This window comes from Anolis carolinensis, chromosome 4 (genome assembly GCF_035594765.1).
Source record: "Anolis carolinensis isolate JA03-04 chromosome 4, rAnoCar3.1.pri, whole genome shotgun sequence".
Taxonomy (NCBI): domain Eukaryota; kingdom Metazoa; phylum Chordata; class Lepidosauria; order Squamata; family Dactyloidae; genus Anolis; species Anolis carolinensis.
In genome coordinates this window covers 240,324,482-240,352,479 of record NC_085844.1, presented here as the reverse complement: position 1 = coordinate 240,352,479, position 27,998 = coordinate 240,324,482, and the positions used below count along the sequence as shown (strand labels likewise).

Here is a 27,998-nt window from a genome sequence, read left to right as displayed (position 1 = left end):
AACATTTTATATGTTTATTTATAGTTACGATTTACATGACTCCATAAAGCAGCCTCACCACAATGTGTACTTTATGATGAAGGCCTACAAAACTAAAGCCTTTACAGCAACTTAAATCGATGCATGACCTAGTGGGGGAGGAACTGAAAACGCTAGTCATGAAGGAGGTGGGGGAAACAGCTCCTGTAGCTACAAAAGAGACACATGCCTATTACTAAAGGCTTAACCCACTTTCATGCAAAAGTTTAGAATCCCCACACACCCAACTTTCAAACCCTGCCCCAAGTCTTTTTAAAAACAAGAAAAAAACAACAACCCAGAACTATTTATAGAGTTTGGGGAGAGGGGACTGGAAGGAACTGACCATGCTTTCCCCATGTTTCATTTAGCTCCCCGCATTCCCCATCCAGAGGATTAAATATCCTACCCAGCTTCTAAGCACAAAAGCACATACTGCTCTTTTCCTCAACGGGGCTTGAAACTGAAAAACTTAAATTTTCCCCTTTTAAATAAAAGACAGAGAGAAAGAAAGGAAAAATGGAGGGAAGGATATCAGTCTGTTAAGAATTGTTGAAAGAACATCACACGAGCTTATGCCTTCTCCAAACACAGAATACGCCACTGAAGTGCCAGAAAATGGAAGGCTACCATCAAGGAGGCTGGAGAATGGTGCTTATTATCAGCCATATCCAATCCTTCGTATCTCTTTTGGAGGGGTGACCAGCACTCCAAGCAGGTTTATTGTACAGCTCCCCGGAGACGCTGTGTGCATCTGAAGCCCGGAACTCGGAATTACGAACACATGATCAGCAACAATCCCCATCGCCACATAATACACAACGTTTTGCACTAGAACTTGTTTCTGTACATCAAAATAATCTGTGTGAACCAAGGGGTGAGTGTGAAAAGGCAAGAGAAGAAGGCTGAATAGCAGGAGACTGGCAGAACTGTGGCTCCTCAAATAAGTAAAAGTTGCTGGTTTCGATGACTTTGGTTTGTTTTTGAAGAATTTCAAATTGCATTGTCCTCTTCAAGAACAGAACAGGTATTCTGTGTATTCAGTTACTGCAGCCTTTGGAAATCTAAAAGCAGCACAAATTCCTTGCACTACTCAAAAAATAAAGAAAGGAAAGTCTTCTTGAAGAGGTGGTTTGTGGACTTACTCATTTTCAAGTAACTCCTGTGTTCCATTCCTGCTTTGACAAACAAGCAGCAGTGCTGGGAGTTTAAGCTTGTGAACATAATGCTCCATTCACCCATGTTTTTAAGTGCAGCAGTTCTGATTGTTCCCTCCTTCCTATATACACATGTCTTTGCAGCAAAATATGCTTGAGAACCTTAAAAGAAAGAGAAATTAACACATTTTACATTTGCAAAAGAATTACTCAAGTGAGTTATTTCTAAAAAAAAATGCAAATAAAAAAGGGGAGAGAGAAGGGTCAAGATTCAATACCAAGTATTAGAGTTAAATACATGACCTTAGTGAAAATGAGATATATATTGGGGAACCTGAGGAAACATTGTGATACACTTGGTTCATTTTGTTTGTTATAAGAGTGCCAATAGCTTGTTGAGTTTCAGGGGCAAACTTGGGCCCTCCAGGTGTTTTGGACTTCCAACTCCAATATTTCCTATATCCGGTAGGCTGTTAGGAATTGCTGGGACTGAACTCCAAAAAACCTGGAGGGCCTAAATTTGCCCATGCCTGGAATAAAACCATTTTCTGTAGGCAATGTGGTATCCTTGGGAAGTTCCTTAAATCTCTCAGCCCCTAAAGTATGTTAATAATGGCTTGCCTTAGAGGTTCACACTCTTCCGGTGCCCACTCTGGGAGGAGCCTGACTCCGCCGGACAGCTCCGGACCCCCTTCCACCACGGAACCCACCGCGGAAACTGCGGCCACGAAGAAAGCGCCCCGACACACCAAAAGTCTCCGTGTTGAGTTTCCGTTCCTCAGCCCATGTTGTACGCCTTGAACTAAAGAACAAGTTACCGTTTTTCACCTTCTGTTACAATCAATTTCTCCATGTTCATATCGCAAACCCCTGCTTCAAAGAGAAGAGCAAGGCAAATCCCTAACCTAGAAAAAAACATTGCTTACTGTGTTCACACATACTGTTAAACTTTTGCATTCATATAAGATAGCTGTTGTACTGAGAAACAACAGAAATCCATCCTAGAACAATTGAACAGTATGGGTCTCCTTGATTGCTTTGGAGAATTCAAATATTGCTCTAAAAAGCTCCAATAGAAAGTGAAGTACTTTCTTATCAATCTCTGGAAGTGGTAGTTTTCCTACAAAATTAAATCAAAATTTTGCATGTGAAATGTTTTTTTTTCTTTTGAAATCAAAAGCAAATTTTGTAAACAAATGGCCTATCTTTTTATACTGCGATATAACTTCTATGGGCTTGATTCCTGCTTCTTGGCAGGGGATTGAACTGGATGGCCTACAGGGTTTCTTCCAACTCTATGGTTCTATGATTTAACTTTTTCAAAATGTGAAATTTGTTAAATTGTACAAAATGATGATTAAAGGATGTACAAAACATGACTTTCATAAAGAACTGTATTATAAAACGGATGGGCAAATAAATGAAGCATATGCACACAGTGGAACGCAAGACATATTCTTGAGTAGGAGCAATTAAATGATCTAGCAGTTTCACCTAAACTATGAAAAAGATGAGCAGATGATGAGCTTAAGGACAGCGGTTTTCTAACAGTATCAAGAACAGCAAAATGCTAAATGTCAGCTACCTGGACTTAAGCTCTGAGGAGATGTTGTCAAAGAACGACTTTGTTTTGTCATAATAGCAGTTGGGTCCAAGGAGATCTTCATCTGTGGCGCCATCGCAGTTATCAGCAGTCACTGTAGGCTCCCCCTTTTCTTCACCTGTCTCAACTTTTTCATCTGAAGAGGAATAAGGAAAACCCTCATCTTTAGCACTACACCTCTCTCAACAATGCACTTTTTTCTTTTCAGAGAAGGTACTGGCATCCAGATCTCTCTCACATATGAATGAATCATGTAACAACACTTACAAACCTTTAAAGTTAAGTTTCTTCTTGAATTCTTTATCCAGCTCTTCTCTATTGAATTGCGCATTTGCACTTTCAAAATCAAAGTCACCTTCAAACTTTATTGTATTCTCTTTGGAGGTAGCAGGTCGATTTTGCCCTCTGGAACGATTCCTGGTCCTCCTATTCCCTGTAAGGAAGAATAAAATCCTTTAACTAAGTTATCTGGTACTGGATAAGTCAAGACAGAATGCACAAGTTCCCTGCTTGTGACAACATACAAGCGCTATGTACTTGGACACAATTTTAATTCCCTTGCAGAGGTAATTCTAGAAGGCTTGCTATACCTGAGTATTCCTTAAAATTTAATGGCTATAATAGTGGCATTCACACTTGCAGTCTATACACTCACGCTAGGATTCATGGTTAAGTTTTCCTCAAGCAATCCCCTCCTCTTAGCTTAAATCATAGCCCCAGACATTTTTACTTTTGTACACATGGATTCTAGCTGCCCCTTATGTCTTTCATTCTAATTTACAAAGTCTTGGCTATTCTACTCAATTAAGTGCTCATTCTCTTGAAATCTATTGAAAACAGCAGAAATATCAAGTAAACTAATTAACACCAACTCAAGTTGTTTCTGCTTCAATTCTGAAATGTTCCAATGCAGCATCTCAGGTTTTGTCATTTGAGTCTCTTTACTGTGCCAATTTTGAGGCCTTATTTGTGATCCATAGCTTTGTGTTTCTAAATGCTTGAAGTCAGATATCATTTTATTGTAATCCCTAGGATTCAGTAATTCATTAAACCATGATCCTTGGCTCAGTCTTATAATCTTACTCTACAGAGGTAATGCACAGGAAGGTACTTCAATGTGGAGAATTTAAGTCAGGTAACATACCTGATCTCCTCCTCTGGGGCCTTCTATTCTCATCATTCACCTGCCCTTGTGTTTGTACAGGTGTTGGCTCAACTGTATCTAAGGCAAAATAGGAAAGTCTATTCACTCAATATAATCAACATGCTGAAAGGTAACAGTGGATTTAACTCATGCCAATTCCAATTATACAGGATGTTTCAAAATGATGGACCCAATTTCAAAGCTCATGATGGCAACATATTACAATTACACATTTAAGGAGTATATAAAGTGTCATCTAAGGTAAAGTGACTTTTGGAATAATGTATATCGATATAAGGCTTGTATAGCAAAAGTTTGTTAACTGAATTAATTTATCAATTTAAAAAATTACACAAAATGTTACGAATAGCTTAATGAGTTATCAAGTTTTACTAATTATTTTGAGCCAGAAGGAAATGTAAACATTAACTCCATAAATGAAGAACATCTCATTAGGCCTTTTGCTGTGGGGTCATCACCTCGTGAATGACCTAGGCTACGGGCTGTTTGTGTGCCAGGAGAGCCATTTTGAAGTAATTATTTGAAATCTCCATGTCCCACCCTTAAAATGATAAGAGTTTCATTCATGGGCAGTTTGTGGTTTCAGATATATATCTGTTTCAAATCGGGTCCATCTTTTCGAAACATCTTTATTATTATCATTATTATTGTTATTATTAAAAGAGTTTTGGAATGTTTCTGAAGGATAGTCCCATTACCACTTGTCTTGTTATTCTGCTGAATCTGACGTGTGTTGCGCTGGATCACTGGAGTGGCTTTGACTGGTGGAATCTTTTTGGGATTAAGATTGCTGTCAATCGGTCCTGTCTGGACAGCTTGCTCCACCATGGGACTTTTACGTACTGAATGAACTGATGGAAAAGCAGCACCTGAGGGAAAACCAATAAACAATTAGAAACCACTGTATTAGTTCTACCACCAAGACAGACTAGAGTTTGCAGACCACTGATTTCTGCATAATGATACGCATGTGGAACAGAAAGCTCTGAAGAAAGGTTTTATCTGGATAGCATGTTCTTTACATTGAGATCTCATTTCAAAAGAGGCACAAATTTGATTTTCCTACAGTTTAGAGAATAAACCTAATAGTCATTAAATATTTTCAAGATCCTCTTAGTTGACAATGGCCATGTTAAGAAACCCTCAAATGAAACAAAGCATCACACAACTTTTGTCAAACCTGAAGTACAACACTGCAAAACATTAGTACACATCACCACTGTATACATCTCCACTATAATATAGGCTACACTCACTCCACTCCATCTCTTTAGGAACTATAGCTATGTGAAGAAGCTAAAGATCTTCTGGATTTACTTGAGACAAACAATATGGTGGTCAAATTAGATGTAGACCAATATGCTTTTCACTGTAGATAGTCTTTCATATGACCACATTTATCAAGTTTGGAGACCACAACTTTGATATTTGACTCCCAAGTCATAACACATGCCTTAAGAAAGGCAACTGGTGATCCACACCCATATTAAGTCAATACATCTGTGCTCACAGATACATAGCAGTGTTTATTTATATGTCCTCTGATTATCCATCTGACTTGTGTCTCAACAATTATTTGAAAAACTGATAAATCAATCAGTTTTCTCTACAGCAGAGACATGAAGCAGCAACTCCACAAGTTCCATGATTGACAGAACACAGCTTTTCCTGGCAAAGAAAAGAGCCAAATAGGAAGTTGGCTCAGGAGAATATTTGGATTTCTACCACCTTCCTTTCAAAGGAATTAGCTTTCAGTATCCCACACCATGGGATACGATTTGAAACCCAACTAATACAAACAGATCTGGAGTCTCTGTGATGAATTATCAGAAAGAAACTCAGTTAGACCTCCAAAAATAGGCAAAGATTCACTATTCACACTGTGTCACTCAGGTCCCTTCTACATTGCCATATAATCCAGATTATCAAAGCAGATAATCTACATTATCTGATTTGGATTATATAAGTCTACAATACTATATAATCTAGTTCAAAGGAGATAACCTGGATTTTATATGGGAGTGTAGGTGGGGCCTCAGTAAGTGCGAAAGCTTTGTGCTCATTATTTTCCCTACCTACCTCTAATTCTAGATAGCACAAAAACATATGAGATTAGAGTTACTACGGTTTTCACCAAAAAACACAGCACTTGGCTCTGTGTTTCACAAATCTAATTTATATTTGCTCCTAATTGTATTACAGCAACATTATGCAGTTTGTTCACAAAGTGAGCAACTGAACATAGTAGATTGAAACTGCTACTCATTTCAACATGATACAAATCCACTATATCTTCATAAAGTTAATTCTGTCTCATTAAGATGACTGTCCTAAATATAGATATCAATCCAGAATGCTTGCTGTGGGCCTGGACACATTCACTTACCAAATCACATAATAGGCGAGATTCGTTTATTATTAATTAAGACCTTTAAATCCTTTGCTGAAGCAACACTAGAGGAAAAATGTTTGCCAGGGCTATCTGACCTCTACTTACCCCTTCTATGTGGCAATATATTACAGCCCTCTTCCCCAGAATAAGCACCGCAAAATGTTCAAAAGACTTTTAGTATTAGTCTCAAAGCACCCATAAAGCTCCTGCAGATTTCTCTTATTTATTAAAGCAATTTGACTAGGTCTGCAACCTTGAAAGAAACCTTTACTTATGTATCTGGCTCCAAAAAGAAGTTATTCTAGTGGCCATGCAAAAGATATGCAACCTGTCTAACAAGCATCAACAGCCTTCTCAAGCTGAACAGTGACCATGCACAACTGAATCCAGGTAAAAATAAGAAAAAAGGTTAGTCGCCGGAGAACCCAAACATGCATCACAGCGCTCAGAGGCAAATGCAACCAAAATACTTTATTCTATATCATGTGAAGCAAATTCTATATATACAAACAAGTACTTTAATCTGCTCCTCCAGAGCCATGTCTTTCCAACAGGATATAAAACAGGTTAACAGTGCAAAAGCAACAAGCTCCTCAACGAAAGCTGTACTGGATTTATCTAGAACCTGCATTTTGGGAAGTCACAGGCCAGCTGGCCAGCCAGCCCTGTTAGCTGTCAATATTCTAGCTTCACCTGATTTGAGTTTGGATTCTAAAAGTTGTCTAGGCAGCCTTCTGAAACTGAAACTCAGGCAAAAGGTGTGTTATCCTACAACTTGCCCGTTCTCCATGCATTTGAGTTTCCAAACATATTTGGCCTGTACTATAGCTTCCTTCTTTCTAAATAGTTTAGTCTCCATGCTTGAAATTACTGTGCAGAATTCCTGGTCATCCACCAATCCAATACCTGGAGCAGAAGCACCAAGGGTTTCTGTAATAGACTACTGCTGTAATCTTTGTAGATGTAACTCTGTTCAGGAACAAGAAGGGGGTTAAAAGACAAAATGGTTTTGCAAACACCATGCAGTTCTTCCAAATACTTGGAATCCTCAAGCTGCTGTTACCCTTAGAAGACAGCAAGTGTGGCTCTGATGACAAGTCAGGCTCTGAAACTGGCTGAGGAGATGAAGAAGTGCTAGGACTGGAAGCAGCTGCTGATGTTGGAGGGCTTACCAGTTTCTCTAGAAAGACAGGGAGGAAGAGAGAAGACAAAGCAAAGAGGAACACCAATGAGACACAAGGCAATAGAGACATCCAGAAATTTTGGGGAAGAAAGTTGGCTCAACATCTGTGTATTTTTACAGCTTTAGAACCATGAAGAAACAAGATATATCTTGGTCAAGTCATTCAGTTTTAGACCGTCAGGAATCCAAACTTTAGATCTTAAGATACATCTTAAGATGCGGACAAAAACAAAATAAAAGCATAAAATATTTGAAATCATGGCCTGCCCCTTCTTCCCAATTATCAGCCTGTCAATGCAAGTGCAGAAGAATTTCCTCAAGAGTCTCAGTAAACTATTTACCTACCATAATCCAACCACACCACTGCAATCATATTACAGCTAAGGAACTGAGGCTGAGAAATAGCAGTGGCAGGATGTCCATACTTTAGCTTGGATTAGCACCAAACTTTCAGCTTCAAATCAAGACCTTTCCCTTTCACTACAGTTTGAGCAGCCTGCATAAAGTTGGATTACTTCTACAAGCTTCGCTTCATATCCATAGGAGCTAAGTTTCTTAATTTACATCTCTAACAACTGAGGAATGATGAAAAATCCATATTATCTCTGAGCTACGACTTCTGTAGAAATGTAAAATCTATAGATTGTTAATCTATGCCTAGACTGTTCATCTCAAACTACAAGTGAAAGCTTTGTGACAGAATACTTTCCTAAAGGAACAAAAACCAAACAAATCTTCAGCTCAGAAAGGAAGAAATTAGGCCTTTTCTTTCCAATCAATACTAAAAACCTTTTCCACACAATATTGAAGACCTTTCCTTGTAACCTCCCATCTGCTGTTTGAACAAATTTACAACTACAGTAGAGTCTCACTTATCCGGCAGAATGTTGGATAAGCGAATATGTTGCATAATAAGGAGGCATTAAGGAAAACCCTATTAAACATCAAATTAGGTTATGATTTTACAAATTAAGCACCAAAACATCATGTTATACAACAAATTTGGCAGAAAAAGTAGTTCAATATGCAGTAATGCGATGTAGTAATGACTGTATTTACGAATTTAGCACCAAAATTTCACAATGTATTGAAAACATTGACTACAAAAATACTTTGGATAATCCAGAACATTGGATAAGTGAGACTCTACTGTATAATGAAAACTAGGGTATTGTTTTACTCACCTAAACCAAGGGAAGCTGCATACTGTTGCCCAATTAAAGAACCGGCAGCAAGCTGGCTGTAGGGCGGCATGCCTCTGAAGGGACTGTAAGGCACATGTGACTGAAAGGAGGATGCTGAAGCAGAACTCAGGGACGACTGCAAAAGAAAAGTGCAGGTTATGCTTTTAACAGTAAAAGTTGCAAAAATCAAATAAAGGAGGCAAAACATGTTCAACACATTCACAGTTGTTCTCCCAAAACACAGGATGTCAGTAAACATCAGTCTAGACCACGATTTGACTCCTGGGTTGAGAAGAATCACTATCTGACCACCTATTTTATTTTTTATCAAAAGTTAAATAGTTAAGAAACAGCCTAACTGACAATGAAGTAGCTATTATGATTCTAAACCATATGTTTCTATAGTTATGTGTTGAAGGCCAATTGACAGATAGATCTGGATCAGGGGTCCTCAAACCTTTTAAGCAGAGGGCTGGTCCACAATCCTTCAGACTGTTGAGGGGCCGAATTATCATTTTTTTAAAAACGAACAAATTCCTATGCACACTGCACATGTCTTATTTGTAGTGCAAAAAAAACCCCAACAACAATGAAAGAACAATACAATATTTAAAAATAAAAACAATTTTAACCAACATAAACATAACAGGATTTTAACAGGAAGTGTGGGCCTGTTTCTGGTCAACGAGATAGTCAAGTTAAGTAGGATTGTTGTTGTTGTGTGCCTTCAAGTCATTTCAGACTTTGGGCAAGCCTAAGTCTAAAACTGAGGGCAGGCGGGGGCCAGGTAAATGACCTTGGGAGGGTCGCATCCGGTCCCCGGGCCTTAAGTTTGGGGACCCCTGATCTGGATAGCTGGCCTACCAACCCTAGGTCTGTGATGGCAAGAGGTCGAGAGGTTATGAAGAACAGCTGAAAAACAGATGAGAATATTTAGACACATCCTTTAAGTCCAGTGTACATATGAAATCAGCATAAGACAGTGAAAACAATGTGGTGAGACCAAAGATATAGAGACCTTACAGTTAAGTAGTTTTAGTTACCAGAGATATAAAGGAGATCACCCAGTTGTGCAACCAAAACTTTCTCTATACAACTAGTGAGATGAAAATTGAACTATTCTACCTGGGGACCACAGATTCTTGGCTTGGCTCCACCATCAAGGTACATTCTCTGCCTTGTGCTGAGGCTTTGCCTGACCCCTTTCTTCAAAAGCCCAATAGGATCTCTGTGCTAGATGTGTGGGACAGGGGTATTTGTCAGAGGAGGGAAGCTTTTTGCTGGCAACTGCATTTACAAAAACTCATTTTTAAGTACAGATATAGTAAATCAACTTCCATTTATTACTGGATCATTTCATAAAGACAGACACTCTTTGTTCTTACCGGGTGAGACCCAATCAGCTACACCCAGATGGAATTAGAACCCAGCTAAGTATCACTTTCATTTTGCTAGTCATCCCCAAAGGAACATAGTGATCCAAGTTTATGTTAATAGGAGAAGCTACCACAGACATTTCAGACAGAAGCACTTACTTGAACAATAGCAGGATCCTGGGGTAGATTATGCTGCGCTTTTGGAGGCTCACATACAGTGATGTCTTTGATATCACTCCCCCGGAAGATGATATACTCATAAACCTCTTCCCTCGGGGGTGCAGGACGGTCTGTGGGTCGATCTTCCGTTCCAAAGGAGCGCACTTTTAGCATTTGAAGAAAAGCAAAGTGTTACATGGCTTGAATAGACTATTTTATTGCCTTATAAAGACACCTTCTAGGACTGTTTGAAATGCAATTTTAATAATAAAAGTGGAACAGGAGCAGTTTTTCTAACACAGAACTGTTGCTGACCTTGCCTGGTGCATCTGGATTGGAATAATATAATAATTTTTGAACTTGCCAACTTATGCTGGAGTTTGCCTCCTGCCCCTTTATTCTGATTTGCACAACACACTTGCTCTAAGAATGGGCAATATCCATTATCTGGCACTTCATTAAGTACATTTTTTTGTAGAAAATGGGTTAGTAACAGCAAAATTGTGTGACTGGGATGAATTTCTACCATTCGTCTCCCAAGTATTTATCTCATAGATATAAGATTTTTATTAGTTGTCTTAAGCCCCAGCATCATGAGAAAGACAGGCTATAAATGACAATAATAATACAGTAGAGTCTCACTTATCCAACACTCGCTTATCCAACATTCTGGATTATCCAACGCATTTTTGTAGTCAATGTTTTCAATATATCATGATATTTTGGTGCTAAATTCGTAAATACAGTAATTACTACATAGCATTACTGCCTATTGAACTACTTTTTCTGCCAAATTTGTTGTCTAACATGATGCTTTGGTGCTTCATTTGTAAAATCATAACCTAATTTGATGTTTAATAGGGTTTTCCTTAATGCCTCCTTATTATGCAACATATTCGCTTATCCAACATTCTGCCGGCCTGTTTATGTTGGATAAGTGAGACTCTACTGTACTTGAAATCAAACAGATAAGTTTGCATGAGAAAATATTCTTTCGGGCACAGAGTTACCCTGTTCAAGAAACTCTCTTTCCAAGAGGCTTATATGATAATGCTGAGATTTTTTTTTTTGCACCAAGCAATGTTTTAATTTTTAAAATTAAATTCCATCAAAATATATAATAATGAAAATACATTGATTCTCATATATGCTTTGAATTTATTCTTTCATCTTTTTTCCAGGTCTTTCATTTAAAAGAGCCTTGAGATTACATACAACATCTGATCTATTCAGAGTATAGCCTTTTAATAGGATTAAATGTTACAGTATTGAAATTAATCCCAGAAAGAGGGCAAATTATTTATTTATTATTTATTTTATTACAATATTTATATCCTGCCCTTCTCACCCAACAGGGGACTCAGGGCGGCTTACAATAAAACGCATATATAAAAATTATACAGTGCCATATAAATCCACCCCAAAAGGTTGTGTATGTTTAAGTCAAACAACTGTCTGTGCAGGGGGCATTTAAAATATTTCCTCCTTTATTCTAAAAGTAAAACTAACTAAAATGTACTGAATACTTTTGTTTTCCAAGGACATAACACCTTGAAAAAAAGATGCATTTTTATTCTGCTCTCTATATACATCCAATTGTCATTTTTGAAATGACCTGGACATACCAAAATAATCATAGAATCATAGAATAGTAGAGTTGGAAGAGACCTCATGGGCCATCCAGTCCAACCCCCTGCCAAGAAGCAAGAAATCGCATTCAAAGCACCCCCGACAGATGGCCATCCAGCCTTTGTTTAAAAGCCTCCAAAGAAGGAGCCTCCACCACAGTCCAGGGGAGAGAGTTCCACTGCCGAACAGCCCTCACAGTGAGGAAGTTCTTCCTGATGTTCAGGTGGAATCTCCTTTCCTGTAGAAACCTATTGAATGCCATTTCAAAATGTGATTTTTGGCAACACTGTTATTTTTAATATAGTAATTTCATGATTCTACATACATTCACATCACCACAAAGAAAAGCACATAGATACCACATAATTAAAAATAAACAACAGTTCTAGCAACTAGTTTTTCTTCTGGTAGGAATCAATTCCTAATATTCTACCTCTTCTCTCTTAATCTAAATTGTGACCCTTCGTCTAAGTATGCAAAGGGATCTTGTAACCCCTTAGAAACTGAGAGAATGAAGTTGACAGCATACGTTTTCATAGACTACATCTACGTTGTATCTGCATCTGAAGAAGGGAGGGTTAGTTTACAAAAGCTTATGCTATCAATTTTAAAAATGCTACAAGATGCCTTTGTGTCCTGATATTCCAGACTAATATGAGCATGTCTTTTATTTTGTCTATTGCTTCAACATATTACTATTGAAAACCAATAATCTTAACACCTTTGTTCTTTCTCAAAATGTTTATTAGGGGTTTCTCCTAAAACTTAAAAGCAATTACTAACAACTTTTCTCAACAACATAATCAGCTTATCCATCTGTGACAATTCATTCATCTTTAATAGGTATAATGATACTCTTCAATTTCTGAGAGTATCATAATCTTGCTGCCAGTCTGGTCAACATAATTATCAAAGCACTACATGTATTGTAGAAGTCAGTTAAAATCATCCACCCCAGATTTTGTCTCTACTTCTCAAATAAGCAGCATCTTTATTGTTTAGGATAATTACAAACTCTATCCCTCCTCTTTCCGCAGTGTAACTTGTCTTGCAGCACTGAGGTCATAACACAGGAGTCGAGGGAATATACTTCATTAAGAGTCAAAAGACAAAAAAGGAGTGTTGCAAGGCAGAACTAAATCATGTCTACAGGAGGCAGTTAGTATTGTACAAGATTATTGTTTTAAAAAAAGAACCCTCTCTGGATACTGCTGTATTGAACAATTACCACCAATTACCAGACAGTTCCTAACATTCCAGTTTTGGGCAAAGCATGGTAAGATGTGGCTATCAACTAGCTAAGGGCTTCGGCACAGAATTATGGCATCTAGATCCATTTCAGGCCTGGCTGTGAGACAGAGATGACTTTGGTTATCTTGATGAATGAAAAATGGATCTCCATTGGGAAGAAGGAATTTGTTCCTATTAGTTCCACTGTATCCCTCAGCAGTTTTCTATACCATCAAACATGGTATCCTTTTGAGTTACCTTGGGATAGGACATATATGCATTGTTTCCATTACTATCTGGGAAAATTCAGAAGGCGGTGTGGAGGGACTCCTGCCTGACCTCTTGAATGTTGATCTGTAATATCCCTAAAAGTTTATTTCATGCTATTTAATGTATGCATGAAACCCTGAGAGTTCAATACAGAATTCTAAGACCCATTGCCATCAGCATGTGCCTGAAACTCAGCTCTGCTACCCTGTTCTACCATGATCAAAAGAAGTATCAGTTTTAAACCAGCGTTCATTATCAGTAATGGACTAGAGGAGAAACTTAATCCAGACAAAAGTGCTCTGGGTAGTCAAAACAGATCAGGGAACAGATTCAACTTGCACTGGATGAACATTTATCATGCACAATCTATGCCTATCTATGCCCTGTAATTGGGTTTTCATGGTTTGAGTGTATGTCTGGATTCGAATACGGAAGCTTAGCCTCCAGCAGTAGCGAGGAGTGCATTTGCAGAGTTAAGGCTTCTATTCCAGCTGGAGCTGTTCCTAGAAATGTCAACCTGGTCAAGGTGACACATGCCTTAGCTCCACCATTGTTTGCATCACTGTGCTGTATTGTCTATTTTTGTTTTCTTTTAAATGGCCTTGCTTTTAAATGTTTTATTTCTTTTGTTAGCTTGATTAAATTTAATTTTTAAGTAATTTCAAATTTAAAGCTGTATCTGTTTTAGGTTTTTTAAGCCACCTTGAGTGCTAGACTAAGGAAAGGAAAAATAAAGATAAATGGAATTGGGTCTCTTCATGGCAGGGGGTTCAAGTAGATGACTCTTATGGTCTTTTCCAACTCCAGGATTCTATGATGCCATGTTTCTAAGTTATATAGGTCACACACACACCCTATGGTCCCTTGACTCAGGCTCAACAAAGGTGGATTAGTTAGTTCAGACCAGTCTTGACCAATAAACACAATAAATTGTTATTTTTCACAACTATTAAGATATGCTCAAGCGAGTTTTTAAAAAGGTTTCCAACTAATCAGTATAAAGCACAGGATGATCTTCAAAAAGTTGTGTCCTGATATGTGTGGGAATTATAAAGGAAAACATTTGGCATGAAGTAGGTGTTTCTTTGCAGCTAATAAATATATATGGTTGTTTCTTTTCATATAGTGTAAAGTATATTTTCTGTTGGGCTGAACTGAAGTCACCTGTTTCTATTTTGTTTCCCACTGCTACTGACAAGCAAATCTATTTTTCCAAGTATAATGCTATAAAGAAAATAGTGAGAATTACAGTTCATGATACCACTATTTCGGCACCATACAAGAATATGCTTAAGTGATATGACAAATTGAGTATTTAAGAGCTTCTTGCTAGTATGACCAAATACAAAAATCATTAACTACCGTGTTTCCCTGAAAATAAGACAGTGCCTTATATTAATTTTTGCTCCCAAAGATGCGCTAGGTCTTATTTTCAGGGGATGTCTTATTTTTCCATGAAGAATTCACATTTATTATCGAACAAAAAAATGAACATTATATACTGTACAGTAGTTGTCATCACAAACCAGCATAACCAGACAAACTGTGAATCCTATCAAGAATTTATTACTGCCATTATTTCCATGTATATGGTACATACATTTACCGATCCTGCATGCTCTGGTGTTCTGTTCGGCGGGCATTCTTCCAAACAAAAACTTTGCTAGGTCTTACTGTTATGGTTGAGCCTTATGGCTCCAATACTGGGAGACGTGGTCGTAAGACTCCTCGAGAGTCAGACTCTCTTGAGGAGCGAGAGAGGAAACGGCTGCGGGACTTATTTGCAGAACCAACAGACGAAGATTCCTTTGAGGGTTTTACCGAGGGAATGGAGGAAGAGGTGGTTAGCTCAGAAGAGGATGACATGGAATGGACTCGTGTGAGGGAGGATTTGGGTGTTCTTGGTAATGATAGCATGGGAAGCAACTGGCGGGTTGCAGGATCGGACCCGTGGACGAGTTGGAGGGATGGAACGGGATCCACAGCTGGGGATGCTGTGGGGCGTAGTCAAAGATGTTTTAGCTCTGATGAGGATGATGATGATGAGGCACCTGGAATTAGGGTAACAGCTGATAGCGATGAGGAGTTGTAAACTGGCATAAAATGGGGTCTTGAATCCAGGGCTAATTGCGTTGGGCAAGGTAATCTGGACGAACGCTTGGGCTCTTGTTGGGAATTGCCTGAAGACGGGTGTGTTTCGTTTGCTGAATACGTAAGTTACCAAGGACACTGGGCATAGACGGCGGGAGGAACTGTGTGGGCTTTTGTTGTGCAACCTGTGTTTAATCTTATTAGCTTGGACCTCCGTCGTCTTCTTGACGGACATTAATTGCCTATTCTGGATTGACGCTGGACTGACTGACTGACTACGACCTCGGACTACCCCTTCTGTGGCTTTCGGTGGAATTGGTGAACCAAAGACATCTGTACCTGGCTTTCGACCTCGGACCGGACTGGGACCCTGCTGACCGTTGCTACCCTGATTGAAGCGTCTGGATCCGGATTCCGTTTGTTGCACGGAGGAGTAACAGCCTTAGTTACTCATTTGCAGCTTTCGAAGTAGCAGAGAGGAATCTGCTACCAGCTTTTTTATGTTTCTTTGAATCTTTATTTATCAGCTTTTGTTTGTTCTAATTGCCAGGCTGAAGTAAGCATTTTCTGTTTAACCCGGATTAAACTCCTGTTTAATCCGGTTTATCTTTTGTACCGCTTTTAGTATCAGCGGAGTCTTTTTTGTGTATTTTTACACTGAAAGCAAGTGTTTGCCTAGTCCATTGTTTCATACGGGCACTTTTTAGTTCTGTAACCTTAATAAACTGTGTTGAACTTTATCTGGTGGCGTTCTGTCCTTGACACTTACTTTCAGGGGAAGCCTTATATTTAGCAATTCAACAAAACCTCGACTAGGTCTTATTTTCTAGGGATGTCTTATTTTAGGGGAAACAGGGTACTATTTCTTTTAGGGCCAGTGGCATTGTAATTTTAATGTACACTCTGCTATGTTGCTGCTGGACAAAAATAAGTCACTGAACTTTACTAACCACAACACAGCTGCATCCCCACATCAGCTACCATTAGAAGTTCCAGCATTTTTGTGGGGAAAATATTTTTATGAAGACAAATCAAAGCTCACAAAACATACAAGATTTGAGATCTCAAAATCTGTTCCTCAGGCATATTACACAAAAAGTAGGAGGTAATGGTCAGAGATGAGTATGTGTATGTAGAGATAAGTATGTGCATGTTGGAGCTCATACTGTTCATATCATCTGTATCACCAGCTTTCTTTTCTCTCTTCCCCACCATTTTTGGTAATATCTTAAAAATTTGCAGATTTGTGATCTTAGTTGCCCTAGTGAAAGTATTATCTTAATATGGAATTTCTTAGTAAACTTCTGCATCAGAACTTATTCTCCTGTTTCCATCTTACTAAGGATGTGTAAGAAAAGGGCAGTGCTATTCAAGGTGGTGGTCCCTGGATCAATGCTGCTGCCTGGCAGGTTTACAGCAAAGAAACAAACAACTTCAATTATTAGGAACAATACATTGTCAGCCCCTGGAACACTGGAAACAAGAGCTGGTCGCACACATCAGATAGTCTGAAAAGCAGTGCTGTAGAAAATTAGGTACTAAATAGAAGATGTCTATCTTCTCTGAAGAATGAAATATACTGTGTGATCAAGGGGGAAAAGAAATCATGGGCTCACCTTGATGCGGCAATGAAACTCAGTCATAAAACTGTCCTCCTTTTCTCGTCAGCAGCTGAGTGTTAACAAACTGCCATCCCTCTATTTAATTACAGGGAGAGCAGTAACTCTGTAAAATGACCAGCTACACTCTCCTCGATCTGCATGGAGGTCCTGAAATTAAGAGGCGCAGCATTCCTCAAAGGAGTGTGGTTCACCTCATTTGGGTACATTTACCAACATTCATAAGCACTGCCCGTGTTGGCTGTGGGTATATAGGAGGTGCAATCCAATTGGGAAGTCTAAGCCTGGATAAAATTATCTTTCAGGTGATAAGTCCCAAGTCCCAGAAGACAACATAATGTTGCATTCTACTGGGTCAGGCATTTATACATCTTCTACAGGGGAAGCAATTTCTAGCTAAAGAGCTTAATCAGTTTCCATGACTAGGTTGCAGAAATAAGTGGCAGGCTGTATGCTTCTAGAGCAGGGGTCCCCAAACTTTTTAAGCAGAGGGCCGGTCCACAATCTTTCAGACTGTTGAGGGGCCGAATTATCATTTGAAAAAAAAAATACAAACAAATTCCTATGCATACTGCACATGTCTTATTTGTAGTGCAACAACAACAACGAAAGAACAATACAATATTTAAAAATGAAAACAATTTTAACCAACCTAAATCTATCAGGATTTCAATGGAAAGTGTGGGCCTGCTTCTGGCCAATGAGATAGTCAAGTTAATTAGGATTGTTGTTGTTGTTGAGTGCCTTCAAGTCATGTCAGACTTTGGCCGAGCCTAAGACTAAAATTAATTATTTACTTCATTTATTTACTACATTTATATCCCACCCTTCTCACCCCGAAGGTGAGCAGCTGTATGTACATACAATATATTATATTATTAGCATAACACAATATTAGCATTATATATCTATATATATAAAAGAGTGATGGCATCACGGCAGCGGACAAAACAACAAAAGTAAACACCCCACAACCTGGAAAATTGACAGCACAACCCCTCATCCATGCCTCTAAGTTGATACAACAAAAAGAAAAGAAAAATAAAGTCCTAATTAGAGGGAGAGGAATAATTGTTTTTATCCAATTGCTGCCAGTTAGAAGGCTAAGCTCCGCTCATTTGGTCTCCTAGCAACCCACTCAGCCCAGGGGCCCTTTACCTTAACTACCACTAATTCCTCAATACTTTATTTGCCATACCACCATACTTCGCCACAGCAACGCATGGCCGGGCACAGCTAGTTACTATATAGAACTATACCACTATACTATTATATAATATGTAATATATAACATATAATTAATATTATTATATGGTATTACTATTAGTATTATATTGGATAACATAATATTATTATCAATATTATATGTATATACAATATATTATATTATTAAAACTGATATAAAAATATTATATTATAAAACTGAGGGCGGGGGCCAGGTAAATGACCTTGGAGGGCCGCATCCGGCCCCCGGGCCTTAGTTTGGGGACCCCTGTTCTAGAGGCTACTCTAAAGGAAACCCCATGATCTCCTATCAGAAATCTATGACAGCAGGGACTCTCTTTTTGACTTCAATTCTGCTTTCTCTGCAAAGGGAATAACAACAAACCCAGCCAGGCAGATGACAGAACTTTGCTTCATCTCTGCCTTCTCCATGCAGGTGGAAAAGAAAAGAGTAAGGCAAATCCCTAAGCACCATTTCGGAAAGCTTTTCTTTCCACTATAGCTAGAGATCTGATTACACCTGGGAAGGGGCACAGTCCCCGATGTCTTCTAGCCAATGAGTGCGAAAAGCCTATGATTAATCTATCTTAGTTTATGGAAGTTATTCCCCAAATTTGTAAGACAAGCAGTTATCCTCCATAGTGTCTGTTACTTTATGCTTTAAATTGAAGTACCATGGTTTTGCATATAGAACGTTCTGCATACAAAGCTATTGTTAACCACCACTACTGGGCTGCAGTCTGTCATAAGCAATGTTGCATGGGGCACTGTACAGTAAAGCAAGTCAATCAAAAACCTAGGCCTTGTCTGGTCCTCCCCAGATAAGCACTTCGTCTTTTTTCTGGACAAACGTCCTTTGCCATAGTCCCTGGCAGACTTCTTGCTTTAATCACCTAAGTTGCTCTTTCCTATCTGCCCTGAATTAATGGCAAATACAAAACAAAGCTTCGTTTGTCCACACTATAAAGGAAAACAGTTCAAGAGCCCTTCACAATTTCACAGCTTGCTCAGAAAAATATTCATGTGGAAGCAAATGAGTGCCTCGTCACTCTATGCTCCATTCAGATATATCACCTGTAAGAAATGAGATGCTAACCTCACCCACATAAACCAATTATGTTATAAGACTTTTCTGTAACAGAATAAAAACTGTGCAATTCTTCAGGTACTGAAATGCGATTCTCAGCATTACTCATCATTGGCTAAACTGGCTAGAGATGCTCGGAGCTGCAATTCTGAAGGTTGCATAATCTCTGTCCTACTCTACATTTGTGTTTGAAGGAAAGCTGAGAGGCCAATTTTCTGAACTCTCACATTTAGGCGTATAGCCTCTTGTTCTTTTAAAAATACATACTGGTCTTTTGATACCGAGTTTAATTATTAATGTTTATTTATATCCTGCTTTATCTCTACCAAAGGAGACTCAAAGTGGCTTATGTTAAAAGTATGACCACAAAATTTAAAATATACAAATATTTTAAGAGCCCAAGCCTGGGCTAGCAATGTTTTTAACAAGATAAATATTGGGAAAATTGGGGTAGAAACAGTTAGCTGACTTGGGCTTATACACTCTAAGTATAAACAAAAGACAACAATTTAATATTCAGCATACATCAATCAAATCTAAAAAGGAAACCAAAAACAAGCCACAAGTGCACTTTATGTAAAGACCTGCCAATAAAGAAAATGAGGGCAAGATAGCAAGATGGACATACAAGTCAAAGGGTTTGTCCAGAAGATAAAAAGGCCAGAAAAGACATAAAATCGTGAAAAATAACAGGTGACCCTGCTGCTGTCACTATCTTCTGAGTCAAGCAGAATGACATTAGACTCCAGATATGCAACACAAAAAGGTTTATTTCCCCTCCTTATACAGTCCTGCTGCTGAGCTTTACACTAGTTTTGAAGGAAGCATAAAGATTTTTAATACTTCCTTAACCTTGTATAGAAACTGCAATTCTAACATCTGGTCTACCATCTTTTTAAAATTAAGGGACTACTTTATTCCAAGACATTGATAGAAAAAATGAACTTGAGTAGAGACCCCCTACAATTCAATATACAGTAGAGTCTCGCTTATCCAACATTCTGTATTATCCAGTCTGCCTTTTAGTAGTCAATGTTTTCAATACATTGCAATGTTTTGGTGCTAAATTCATAAATATGGTAATTACTACATAACGTTACCATGTACTAACTGCTTTTTCTGTCAATTTGTTGTAAAAAATGAGTTTTAGTGCTTAATTTGTAAAATCATAACGTAATTTGACGTTTAATAGGCTTTTCCTTAATCCCTCCTTATTATCCAACATTTTCGCTTATTTAACGTTCTGCTGGCTTGTTTATGTTGGATAAGCGAGACTCTACTGTACTTAACAACTGTACAGCTAAATATTCAGCAATTACTAATCCTAAACATTCTGGTTCCAAGTTAGCAGCATTCTCCCTCAGTTGTCACCACACTGCCATATAGCAGGAGCTGATTCATGGAAAGGGTAAGCTGCCTTCATCCTTTTTGCCCAATCCAATGACCTGAGTACTTTTCAGTAACATCACATTTGTCTCCTTTCATACAGAACGTTGCTTTTTTAAAATGCAGAATATCACTATAATAGAAGACATAGAAAGGTAATCAATGGTCCCATGGATATTCCAAGGCAAAAGTGGATGAAGGAAACAGATAAGCCCATCCATTTTCCAGAACTTGGGAGATGAGAAGAAAAGCTATCACTGAAGTTTCCATGTAAAAAAAATAGCAGGTAGCTAGTGTAGTTTTAAAATTCTAACTACACAGATCCCATCCTCAGACCCAGTCTACAAAATCAAAATACATGTAATGTGCCTGTCCTTCCCCTGCAGGAAACCAATTAAAAGATGGAAGGAAAGAGTGGCAATAGTAGAACTCTGAGGCAAGACACTCAGTCCAATACTATTCTATATATGTAAGAGTACCCATAAATACTTGCATGGCATAGTCTGCATTTACAGCCTCAAGTTCTTAAGAGAAAATCCCTGAGGTCACAACTTGCAAGAATCTAGGTCATTTCCACAATTATCAAGGCAAAGGCTTTAGCAAAATCAGTCTTGTACTTCTATACAATTAGCCTTCAAATTAGGGAAATTCAAGAATATTGCTCTCCCACCCAATTAGGCTGCAAGCGAAAGAAGGCAACACTATCCTAGTTCTCAAAATAATGTGATGAAAAAAAGGATGAACTATACCTGCAGCTTCCTAATTGTAAGGAACACGTTTGATTTGTCACAAAATCCAGTAGGTGCTAAACAATTTTTGTTACACTATTATTCCTAGAACTTTCATAGAATCAGATTTATCTGCAATACCGCTAGACTTTTCCATTTCCATCTCAGAAATTCAAATAAAGTATTGTGATTAAAACTCACAGCACAGCTGCTTTCCCCCACTCCAATATTTGAAGGATCTGTTTTCAATGAGAAAAATGCAAACGAGAAAGACAAGCAGAAAGGGGAAGTTTTTCCATTCTTCTCTGTCAGGACTATAAGGAGACAGAAGTCACAGCACCTCTGCAACATCCTAGAAGTTAATTCACAAGTGTGCCTTGGTGGGTGGCAGAAGAAAGTGATAGTCTGGATATCTTATATCAGGAGATTTATTAAATCTTACCCTCCTATTACTGAATATGCAAAGAATCCCCTGCACAGGTATCCTGGAAGTATATGAAAGATGCACACACACATACTGTATACAAAGACATAATCTGCAGTATCTGGTGAATAATTTGTTGAATTTTCCATCAGGAGAAAGTAAGTTGGCCTTCCATATGCAGATTCTGCATTCACAGGCCCCTTCTATACTGCCATATAAAATCCAAATAATAATAATAATAACTTTATTTATTTTTTATCCCACCTCCATCTCCCCAAGGGGACTCAGAATGGTTTATATGGGGACGAGCCCAGTCAACATCATAAAATAATCAAGTTAAAACACATACATCAATTACATAAAACAAGATAGACTAATATATACCAGTTCAAAGCAGATAATGTGGAGTGTCTGCTTTGATAATCTGGATTATATGGCAGTATAGAAGGGACCATAGTTTCAATCATCCAGGGCTTGAAGGGTGGAAAAAATCCAGAATGCAAACCTTGATTCTGTTATTTTGTATCAGGGACATCATTTTGCTACACCACGTTGCATAATGGGATGCCAGCATCCATGAGGGTCCTGGACCCAAAGTCCCACTTGTATTGTGTGTATTTTCTCTTCCTTTAGTACTGCTGGATATATTTAAAGGGACACTGTTTTTATTTTATATATATATATATATATTAAAAGCAATAACCATGCAACTCCCTATATACCATCTCTCCATGAAAAGATGGGGAGGATGGGAGAAGAATAACAAAGAGAATATCTGAACCTTTTGAACTGTATAATCTCCCTCACACACTGAAGTCCTCTGGGAGACATTGCTTCAACCAACCAAATCCCGACTAGCAAGGGTCACGCAGAGGACCTTTCATTGGCCATCCCTAAACAATGGATGACCTGCTGGAAAAGATTCAACAGCTAAATGAGGTGTCATAGAATTCTAGAGCTGGAAGAGACCCCAAGGCCATCCAGTCCAACTCTATTCTGCTATGCAGGGACACACAATAAATGCACTTTTGACAGATGGCTATCCAGCCTCTGCTTAAAAATCTCCAGAGCAGGACACTCTGTCACACTCCAAGGCAGTCCAAGTTCTTCCTAATGTTTAGGTGGAATCTGTTTTCTGGCAGTTTGAATCCACCGGTCAGTGTCCTAGGCTCTAGTAGTGCATCACAAAACAACCTCACCCACTTCTCAGTGTGAATTTATAACATAATTAAAGATCTATCTCTCCTAGAAGGCCTACTACTGTCAATTTTAAACTATGAATTTTACATTCATACTTTATTAGTATTAGCATTTTAATCTTTATGCTTTTATTAATATATGCATTGTATGGTCCTTAGTTTTATTCATATAAGTTGAATAAAATATGTTGTCCCCTGCTTGGAGCAGGATAACACATAAACATTGTTGTTGTTTTACTCCTATCCTACCTCAGGGCAACTATCGCTGGGATTTTTAACAAAACCCCAATGAACTATGAACAATTGCAACCTTACCTTTTATTAGCATTGATGCCAATCTTTGTTCTGTGTATTTTCATATACGCATTTTAATAGTATAATATTTTATTTGTGGGTTTTAAACATGTTGTGCCCCACCTCAAGCTGTGAAGTGAGGTTGGAAACAAATAAATGATGTTGTTATTTTACTCCCACCCTACCTCTGGGCATCCTCCACACCAGGGTCATTCTACCTCATCTCCTAAGACAAACAGGCACTTCCAATTACAGGCCTAAATTCAAGTCTGATTTTTAATAAGACCTCACTGAACCAAAAATAAAAACAATTGTAACCTTACATTGTATTAGTACTGATGGTGTCAATCTTTGTTTTGTGTATTCTAATACAGCACACGCATTTTAATAGGATTATGTTTTATCTTTGTGTTGTATAAGGCATAAGGAGGAACAATTAACATTTATTTTTTATAATTCCATTATTATTACAATTATTCTATGAATTTTAAGTACATTCTTTTTGTTCCATGCATTTTAATAAATGTAGAAACAGTCTGTAACAGGCATGGGCAAATTTGGCCCTCTAGGTGTTTTGGGGAGCCCCCGATGATGCAGTGGGTTAAACCACTAAGATGTTGAACTTGCTGACTGAAAAGTTGGCAGTTCAAATCCAGGGAGCGGGATGAGCGCCTGCTGTTAGTCCCAGCTTTTGCCAACCTAGCAGTTCGAAAGCATGCAAATGTGAATAGATCAATAGGCACCGCTTCTGCAGGAAAGTAACGGCGCTCAAAGCAGTCATGCCAGCCACATGACATTGGAGGTGTCCACAGACAACACCAGCTCTTCGGCTTAGAAATGGAGAGGAGCACCAAGCCCCAGAGTCGGACATGACTAGACTTAAAGCCAGGGAAACCTTCACCTTTACCTAGCTAGATGTTTTGGGCTTCAACTCTGACAATTCCTAACATCCGGTAGACTATTAGGAATTGTGGGAGGGCCCAAATTGGCCTCCTTATGGTTTGAGACAGGGGTACAACACAAATATAAAACATAATCTTATTAAAATACTGTCAGGAATTGCGGGAGCTGAAGTCCAAAACAAATGGAGGGCCAAAATTCTACCTACCATGCCTATCCTATAATAATATGGGGTTTTATGGAATGTATTTTAGCACTATGATGTATTTTAACTACGTTGTGGCCAGCCTCCAGCTGTAAGGAGAGGTTGGTAATACATATATAATATTAATAATAAATAATCATATATAACCATATAATATTGTTATTATTTCCAAAGTGTACACATTATAAGGTAACTATTTGTACCAATTAACAGTAGTGATTTTACAATATCTTGGACAAGAGAGTCATATTTTACATGAATGAAAAGCAAAAAACATCAGACACACCTTAAGCCAGTGGTTCTCGACCTGTGAGTCCCCAGATGTTTTGGCCTTCAACTTCCAGAAATCCTAACAGCTGGTAAACTGGCTGAGATTTCTGGGAGCTGTAGGCCAAAACACCTGGGGACCCAGGTTGAGAATCACTTAGGCATCACTTGTCAGTTTATAACTTTCCCCAATTACACCTTATACTGTACTAAAAATCTTTTATCTACTTATACATGTTTTATTTCTTTATCATTATATTAACGTAACAAAAACATATAATAATAATAATAATATATAAAATAATTATTGTGTGTAATATAATATTAGAGCCCCCAGTGATGCAGCGGTTTAAAACCACTGAACTGCTGAACTTGCTGACCGAAAGGTTGGAGGTTCGAATCCAGGGAGCGTAGTGAGCTCCCACTATTAGCCCCAGCTTCTGCCAACCTAGCAATTGGAAAACATGCAAATGTGAGATCAATAGGCACCGCTTCTGCAGGAAAGTAACGGCGCTCAAAGCAGTCATGCCAGCCACATGACCTAGGAGGTGTCTATGGACAACGCTGGCTCTTCGACTTAGAAATGGAGATGAGCACATCCCCCAGAGTCTGACACGACTAGACCTAATGCCACGGGAAACCTTTACTATAATATTATTAAATGTAGTAACATATAATAATATAATACAGTAGAGTCTCATTTATCCAAGCTAAATGGGCTGGCAGAACCTTGGAAAAGCAAATATCTTGGATAATAAGGAGGGATTAAGGAAATAATAATAATAATAATAATAATAATAATAATAATAAATTTATTCTTATATCCCGCCCCATCTCCCCGAGGGGACTCGGGGCGGCTCACAGCAATAGTAGAAACAGTGACAATTACACATTGTAAAATCAAACATGAAAAACAATCATACAATCAAAACATACATCACATGTTAAAAACAAGGAGGTAAAACAGTTCTGGGCCGAAATAGAGGGCTACATGAAGAAGGTAGCTTCGTAGCAGAAGTGCTCGACAAGGTATCAATAATCATGGAAGGACACTCTCTAATTAAATTAAAAGGGCAGGCAAATCAACCCCCAAGAATTAGTCGTCGAAGGCCCTCTGGAAAAGCCAGGTTTTAAGGCTTTTTCGAAAGGCAAGGAGGGTGGGGCCTGTCTAATCTCCCTCAGGAGTGAGTTCCAAAGGCGGGGGGCCACAGCGGAGAAGGCCCTATTAAACATCAAATTAGGTTATGATTTTACAAATTTAGCACCAAAACATCATGATATATTGAAAACATTGACTACAAAAATGCCTTGGATAATCCAGAACCTTGGATAAGCGAGTCTTGGATAAGTGACTCTACTGTATTATTATATATAGTTACTATATAGGTAAAGGTTTTCCCCTGATCTACTCACATTGGCATGTTTTCGAACTGCTAGGTTGGCAGGAACTGGAGCTAACAGCAGCCGCTCCCACCGCTCCCAGGGTTAGAACCTGGGACCTTTCAGTCTGCAAGTTCAGCAGCTCAGCACTTTAACACACTGCGCCACCACCAGGGGCCCAGTTACTATATATGATAACTAGCTTTGCCTGGCCACGTGTTACTGTGGCTTATGGGAATCCTTTGTTGGCCAGGTGGAATAGCAGTGAATAGCCTTGCAGTCTCAAAGCCTGGCCGTTTTCTGGAGTAGCTGGAGCCTTTTGTTGTATGAACGTAGAGGCATGGATGAGGGGTTGTGCTGCCAAGTTTAGTGTTTCTAGGATGTGTAGTTTTGTTGTTTTGTCCTAGGCCAAAATTTCATTACCCCTATATATATATATACACTAGCTGTGCCTGGCCACGCGTTGCTGTGGTGAAGTATGGTGGTATGGGAAATAAAGTATTGAGGAATTGGTGGTAGTTAAGGTAAAGGGTAAAGGTTTTACCTTACATTAAGTCCATTATAAATGGGTTATATAGCTGTGTGGAAGGGCCCTGAGTCTACACTGTTATATAATCCAGTTAAAATCAGATAATCTGTATTTTATAGGCAGTGTGGAAGAGGCCTAAGTGAGGCCTAACTCTGCCTGTCCCCTGGGCTGAGTGGGTTGCTAGGAGACCAAGCGGGCGGAGCTTAGCCTTCCAACTGGCAGCAATTGGATAAAAACAATTATTCCTCTCCCTCTAATTAGGACTTTATTTTTCTTTTCTTTTTGTTGTATGAACGTAGAGGCATGGATGAGGGGTTGTGCGTCCAAGTTTAGTGTTTCTGGGATGTGTAGTTTTGTTGTTTTGTCCTAGGCTGAAATTTCATTACCCTTTTATATATATAGATAGATAATATTATATTATTATATGTTACTATATTTAATATTATATTATAGTAAAGAGAAATGTTTCCCCAGACATTTCCCCTGATATAATAATAACGATTAATATTTTATATTATTCTTTCATGCCCGCCCTATTTTAGGGCCTCCTCCCCACTAGGCCTCCCTACTTCCATCTCCTGAGAGGAGCAAATGGCAGGAAACTCTGGCCTCAATTAATCCATCCTTTTGAACAAGTCTCTGACAAGGTGCTTCGGATACAATGGGCTTTAAGGCGAGGGGGGGGGAAAGAGGAGGAGCCTTCCAGGCTGTAGAGGGAACCACGCCCCCTTTCAAAGCTCAGCAACCCCCCCCCCCCCTTTCCCCACTAGAGCTGGAGGGTGAGGGAAGAAAGAGAGGCCTTGCTTCCCCACAGCCCACCCCCTCCTCCTCCAGACGCGCCTCTTTGCGGCCTAGTGAAGAGCATCTCCTCAGCGCCTCCATCCCTCCTTCCGCGGCTTACTTACCCTTGGCGAGGGCGACGGTGGAGTTGTCGGTGTCGATGGTGTAGAGAATCCCCTCATAGCGGATCTGCGCCTTGGAGATGAGGCTGATTTTGCTCCCGATGTACGGAGTGCCTGAACTCATGGCGCCGCCGAGGAAGAAACAACGGAGGGCTTTGAGGCGTCACAAGGCCCAGAGACCACAATCGAGCGGCCCTCCTTTTCTTCCTCGCTGTCCTCCCACCTGCAGCCACCCGCCTCGACTGCGGACTGAGAAAGGAAACCCCGCCGGCGGCTCTTTTTATAGGCCACGGGCAGGCGACGGCGGGCGGGGAGGGGAAAAATAGATGGGGAGAGAGACAGAGAGAAAACGCGAGAGAGGGGGGAAAGCAAAAGGGCGGGGATACGCATGCGCACT

The 27,998-nt window shown here is 39.1% G+C and overlaps 1 protein-coding gene across 5 annotated transcripts; it reads right to left on the bottom strand.

Moving 5' to 3' along the window:
* lsm14b (LSM family member 14B) lies at positions 1-27,998 on the bottom strand. Of its 5 annotated transcripts, XM_008110154.3 has the most exons (11): positions 27,605-27,994; positions 10,238-10,401; positions 9,828-9,935; positions 8,703-8,838; positions 7,399-7,515; positions 4,642-4,812; positions 3,923-4,000; positions 3,050-3,211; positions 2,761-2,914; positions 1,797-1,977; positions 1-1,337 (listed from the first exon to the last, which is right to left on the bottom strand). In XM_008110154.3, the coding sequence occupies exons 1-10, from the start codon at positions 27,723-27,725 to the stop codon at positions 1,806-1,808; spliced, it is 1,383 nt and encodes a 460-aa protein (XP_008108361.1). In that variant the 5' UTR covers positions 27,726-27,994; the 3' UTR covers positions 1-1,337; positions 1,797-1,805. The 5 variants fall into 5 exon arrangements, with proteins under 5 accessions (XP_008108361.1, XP_008108362.1, XP_008108365.1 ...); XM_008110155.3 differs by lacking the exon at positions 3,923-4,000 and having other exon boundaries at positions 27,605-27,998; XM_008110158.3 differs by lacking the exon at positions 7,399-7,515 and having other exon boundaries at positions 27,605-27,997.

Excerpts from the sequence above, each read along its gene's own strand:
- lsm14b (XM_008110154.3), bottom strand. The coding sequence starts at position 27,725 with ATGAGTTCAGGCACTCCGTACATCGGGAGCAAAATCAGCCTCATCTCC. Across the intron at positions 8,839-9,827 it reads CAAGAATCTGTGGTCCCCAG|TCGTCCCTGAGTTCTGCTTC; the intron begins GTAGAATAGTTC and ends TTTCTTTTGCAG. Across the intron at positions 3,212-3,922 it reads GCCCCAGAGGAGGAGATCAG|GGAATAGGAGGACCAGGAAT; the intron begins GTATGTTACCTG and ends TCTTCCTTACAG.